This window comes from Rhinolophus sinicus, linkage group LG06, assembly GCF_036562045.2.
Source record: "Rhinolophus sinicus isolate RSC01 linkage group LG06, ASM3656204v1, whole genome shotgun sequence".
NCBI lineage: Eukaryota > Metazoa > Chordata > Mammalia > Chiroptera > Rhinolophidae > Rhinolophus > Rhinolophus sinicus.
Window position 1 is genome coordinate 118,938,806 of NC_133756.1, and position 6,000 is coordinate 118,944,805.

At 41.6% G+C, this 6,000-nt stretch overlaps 1 protein-coding gene across 3 annotated transcripts in view; it reads right to left on the minus strand.

Annotated features, from left to right (window-relative positions):
- POLD3 (DNA polymerase delta 3, accessory subunit) overlaps positions 1–4,383 on the minus strand; it is a 44,857-nt gene extending 40,474 nt beyond the window's left edge. The window contains exons 1-2 of one of the 3 annotated variants that reach the window (XM_019744423.2): positions 4,182–4,383; positions 2,124–2,179 (exon numbers count right to left, since the gene is read on the minus strand). In XM_019744423.2, the coding sequence (XP_019599982.1) occupies positions 2,124–2,179; positions 4,182–4,241 (116 nt within the window). In that variant the 5' untranslated portion in view covers positions 4,242–4,383. The remainder of the gene's footprint in view (positions 1–2,123; positions 2,180–4,181) is intronic. The other 2 variants (XM_019744422.2, XM_074335773.1) reach the window with 2 other exon arrangements.
- Positions 4,384–6,000: the final 1,617 nt, after the last annotated feature.

Consider the following 6,000-nt stretch of genomic DNA (forward strand, 5'->3'; position numbering starts at 1 on the left):
TTCTTCTCTATAGGTTTCAGAGGGAGCGTGGCCCTGCTGACACCTTAATTTTGGACTGCCAGCCTCCAGAACTGTGAGAGACAATAAAAGTCTGTGTTTTTAAGCCACCTAGTTTGTAGTACTGTTATGGCAGCCCTAGGAAACTAACACCACATAATGGAATAATTCAGCCATAAAAAGGAATGAAGTACCTTTTTATGGTACTTCAGGCAGGCCCTCAAATAACATTGTTTCGTTGTAATGGTGATAGCATGTCCTAGGAACTTGTTTGTATCAATTAGCCTATGATAAAATTGGTTTCATTATAAGTCATTTCTCTTAAGGTCACAGAACCTATCGACCACGTTATGTGAGATCTTATTGTACTGATACATGGTCAAACCTTGAAAACATTATGCTACATGAAAGAAACCAGGCACACAAGTTTACATGTTACATGATTCCCTTTAGATGAAATGTTCAGAATAAGCAAATCATAGACTGAGAAAATAGTTCCTAGGGCTAGGGGTAGAGGACTATGGGAAAACGGAGAGTGACTTCTAATAGATACGGGGTTCCTTTTTAGGGTGAAAATGTTCTAAAATTAAGTGTAGTGATGGCCGCACAATTCTGGAAATATACTAAAAAGTACTGAATTATACATTTTCAATGGGTGAATTGCATGGTACCTGAATTGTATCTCTCAATTAAACTGTTAGAAAAAATAACGAAAGAAATACATGTGACAAAAAGTTAGGGAGGGGTGGGGATACTTGAAATAGAGCATTAGGGGAGGGCTGTTCCAAGAAGTAATGTGTGAAATTTGAGCTGAAACCTGGAGGATCAGGACAGGAGGGAAAAGAGCATTCCAGGCAGAGGGAACGGTGCAAACGTCCTAGGGTGAGAACGAGCTTGGCACATTTGAGAAACAGAAAGGCAAGCATGGCTAGAGTATAAGAGAGATAGAGAGTGGGGATGAAATTAGCAGACAGGCAACAACAGACAGCGTGTTAATTCTATAAAAATTATAATTAGGGTAGCTACAGTAAAATTGCAATTTTATTACATCTTCAATATGTACCTTTAAATCCAAACAAGCTTATATAGTAATAATTACTTCATTCCATATTAAACATCCATAACCACCACAAAGAATTACTCTTATAGGTGTCCATTCCCAAAATTACCTGAACCTCTTGGGTTTGGGACAGGACTGGTCTTAGCAACGGTAATCTTAGTCAAAATCTGTCCAAATGCATCCTTGCACAAAGGGTTTCACATCGTGAAGGCATAAACATCCAGTCAAAATCAGACTCCTAGATCTATCAAACAGCAACCCAAATAAAGCCAAATCAACCCATTCTAGAGATCAGGGATTTTCTAAGACTCATGGAACGTTCCTACGATTCAAGGAATAGGGAAAAATCAGACCACCTTCAGAAAACAAGCTAAATGAAGTATTTGACTCAATATATGTGTCTCAGCCTGTTCACCAACTCCTCCCTTCCCTTGGGACATAAACAACATCTGCACATTTACAGGTCAAAAAATTTTGAAGTGAATTACAAAATGTTCCCTTTTGGCCTCACATTGGACTACAAGTTTCAGCAAGAAAAGGTGATATAGCAAAATTCAAGAAGGGCAGTGGTCTACACCATCCTAACCACTCACCTTTTTAGTTTCACTTAAATCGTTGTCCCCATTTTCTACTGTTACACATACAGCTTGTGTCAAACACCTGTTGACCTCATTATGGAGTTATTTCAATAACACCCAGAGATGGGCCTAAGGAGCATGTGTGAAAATGTCATGAAGCTGTAAGATACCAGACATAAATCTGAGATAGAAACAGAACTGGCTAGCCCATTTAATAAATATGAAATAACAAAGTGATGTCAACCAGCGGGCAAGACTACATATAAAGTCAGTAAATGTATTAGCACACATTTGCACACAAGTCTACCAACCTCCTGAATAATAGACAAAAGTAGTAAGATGTAAAAATAATATTCTTTCCCATTTTCTCAGAGGGGAAAAAAAAGTTCTAACCTAGAGGCTATCTGTAAAGCCAAAAACAACGCAAAACAAAAAACAAGAAAAACAAGACTCCACTGTGATTAAAATTAGTAGTAAATTGGACTTACTGTTTGGCCTGGTTAACATGAACACCTAATGTATAGCTCAGCCATTTGTACGTCACCTGCAAGAAAAAGAACTTTTTTCAATGTTTTATTAGATGACTCCGGAGTACAGGTCAATTCTAAAGGCTCCTAAAGATTCCTACTCTTAGATGATTATGCCTTATAAATTATACTAAATACCATTTATCATGCAGGGTGTCATGCTGGGTCTCAGCTCCCGCTCCCCACATAAGAATGCAGGACATGGTGAGGACAAAAAGGAACACCCACAGAGCCAAAGATAGGGGAGTCATACCACTATAGTCTCGCTGGTGGCATCCGCAGTGCTAACTGCAATCCGCTCTTGCTAGCTCAGCCACCATCTTCTTGCCAACCCCCATTGGCTGCTAGCGTAGCCACGGCAGTTATATTAGTGGCCAATGGCTCACTGGTTACAGCTGACGGCCAATTAGCCACAGGTGATGGCCATCCAATCACAGTTGATGGCCATTTACTACCTGAGTGAGCACCTTGCCACGTGAGGCTGAGAGCCTGGAAACTGCACTTCTGGCTCAGTCCCCACACTATCCCAGTTTTACCAAGAACCATCCATCTGGGCAGGCAAGACTGACATATTTATCTTAACAAGTACTAAAATGCTTGTTTTACACCAATCAATGCAAAGAGTCTAAAGAGGAAGGCTTATACCGTGTTTCCCTGAAAATAAGACCTAGCCAGACCATCGGCTCTAATGCATCTTTTGGAACAAAAATTAATATAAAGACCCGGTATTATATTTATTATATTACACTATATTATATTATAAGACCTGGTCTTATATTAAAATAGTATTATAACATATTATGTTATATTATATTATATTATATTATATTATATTATATTATAAGACCGGGTCTTTTATTAATTTTTGCTCCAAAAGATGCATTAGAACTGATGGTCCAGCTAGGTCTCATTTTCAGGGAAACATGATATATACATCAAAGAAAAAGTTCTTATTTTTCTTACACTCCATGTTTTGCTTTTTTTATTTCACATTCTGCCCTTTTTGTTTTGGGGGCCACCACCGAAAACAATCCTAAAATTCACCCAGAAGCTAGATTACTTTGAAGTGCATGAGTCAGAAAAACTTCTAAGGAAAGTTGCAGCCATACAAACATTAAAGGCATAGGTGGTGCATGGGTCAGGAAATGAATGGGGTGGATGGATACTGCATCAGAGGTTAGATTGGGAACTCCGGGGTTCAAGCCTAGAGCTTCCATCCTTCCCTAGCTCTACTGTCACTCCTCTCTCCAAAGTCTTCCAATTCAAAATGCTGAGTTTCCAGTAACTAGAAGTGTTACATAGGTTAGGCAAAGGCAGTGTGATGTGTAACAGAAGAAAGCATTAGCAACAGAGACGGCCCGAAGTTGGTAAACTGCCTATCCCTTACCAGCCCCAAATAAAGAAGTTAGTTGGCCCCTCTACTTCAACTGCCTTTTCTAAGAATACTTCTACCGACCTCTGGCTGGGTCACTGCATAGATGAAATGCAATAATGTGTGTCCAAAGCTCACAGGAGGCACTCAATCCTCACACTGGCAAAGTGTATTCACATCCACTGTCCCACTTGATCTTTACCCCATTCCTGAGACAGGTCAAGCCTGTATCAATACCAAATTTCCAGTAAGAGGAAACCGACTGTTGGAAGGTCAAATAGCTTGTCACTTAAAACCCGTGTAACTTCCTCAACTGTAAACTTGGGGCTTTAAATTCCAACCACCTTATCAGACAGGTGTAGAGAAGACGCTTTAGAAATATTATCAATCAATGCTCCTCCCTCCACAGCCCCTAGTCTGTGCAGCGCCCAGCACGCCCACCCAATGGACGCGACTCGCGCGCGCGCCTGAGGCCCTCTCTGTCGAGTCCTCGCTTGCCCTGGGGCGTGGGGGGACCTGTTTCCCTCCGCCAGTCCCCACGAGAACACACGCAGAGGGGTCAAGGCTCCCACCGCCCTCGCCGGGCCCAGGACCCCCGTCCTAGCTCCCCAGTCGCACGCCCGAGTTCCCCGGTCCTAGCTCCTCACGATCTTGTTCTGGTCCATGACGAACTCGTCTATATTTTCGAGATAAAGCTGGTCCGCCATGGTGCTGCAGCGCCGCGCCCCGCAGTCTCTGAGCTCCCCAAGCCGCCACAACCGCAGCTCCCGCCGGCGGGAAACGTCTTTCCTCCAACCCTGGGCCGGGGTCGTCTCCCAGAGCAACGGAAAGACGCGCTACGGCGGCCGCCCGAGGGCCAAACTAGTCTGAGCGACGGCGCTCGCCGAAGTAGGTGGGGCTAGTAGGAGCGGGCGGAAGTGAGGAGTAGGAGGGCGGGCGTGGTCTGGGGCGGCTGTCAGTGGAACCCTGATTCAAATGTCACCTCTGCCACTTTAGTCACTGACGCAGGGAAAATACCTGACCTCTAGGAGCCACAGTCTTTCCATCTGTAAATTGATAAAAGAATCCTTGCCTTTTCATACCTTTATTCAACAAATATTTATCAAGTACCTATTCTATTGCAGGCACTTGTTAGGCACTGGGGACACAGCAATAAACAACAAAGAAATAAAAAAGGTAATTTTAGTTGAGTATTGAGAAATTAGGAAAGGTTTTTCAGAAGAGAGAGGCAGTGTTTCGGATAGAGGCAGGAGTATTTGCTGGGAAGAGAAAAGAGTTCATTGTAGTTGGGCTGTTGGGGAGAAAGGCCAACGACGAGAGACGAGACTTGGGAGAAGCCAAATCATGATGCCTCTACAAGGCTGTGCGAAGGGGCACATGAACTTTATGCTCAGGAAAAGTTTTCAGGTTGGGGAATTTCAACTACAATTTCTCCTTACATCAGCTAAAAACCCCTTAATAATTAACTTCAGCACATTAGCCAGTGTAGTTCAGTATGGCGGCATAGTGGATAACCTGCAGCCTCTAAGTTGGACCCTGGATTTGAATCCTGGTTTTGGTATTTGTGTGATCTTAAGTAAGTTATTTAACCACTGCACGCCCATTTTCCCATCTATAAGATGGAAATAATAATATTACCCACTTCAAAGTGTTCTTGCACCATGCATTCACTCAAGACATAGCTAGTAAAAGCCTACTAAGAGCCAGGCACCATTCTGGGTGCTGGGGTGCTAGGCATACAGCTGTGATTAATAATACATGGAGTCTGTTCACATGTAGCTTACATTCTCCTGAAGATATTTAAGTGAGGGATGGTAGTGGCTTAAAATAGGATAATGGTAGTAGAAATTTAGAGAACTGAGTGACTTGGGTTTTCTTTTTAGAGTCAGCAAAACCTGGTGATGAATTAGATGAGCAGAGTGTAGGAAAGACAGGAATCAAGAAAAATACCTAGATTTGGAACCTTAATTTTTAAGTAAATGGTGATGTTTTGGCTACTGAGATGTGAAAGACTGAAAGAGCAAATGAGAATATTAAAGAATTCTATTTGGCTAGAGTTATAAATGAGATAATATACATAAAACCCTCATATTTACCGACACACAATAAAATCAATAACATTTAACTATTACATTACTGTATATCAGGCGTACTGTACCAGGTGCTTTTTTTTTTCTTTTTCCTAACTCTTTTCTAAAATTAATTTATTGGGATGACATCGGTTAGTAAAATTATATAGGTTTCAAGTGTACAATTCTATAATACATCATCTGTACAAATGCATATTGCATGTGTGTTCACCACCCAAAGTCAAATCTCTTTGTGTCACCATATATTTGATATCCTTTACCCTTTTCTACCTCCCTCTCCCCACTTTCCCTCTGGTAACCACCAAACTGTTGTTTGTGTTTATGAGTTTTTGTTTGTTTGTCTTGTTCATTTAGTGATTTCAATTTTATATCCCAT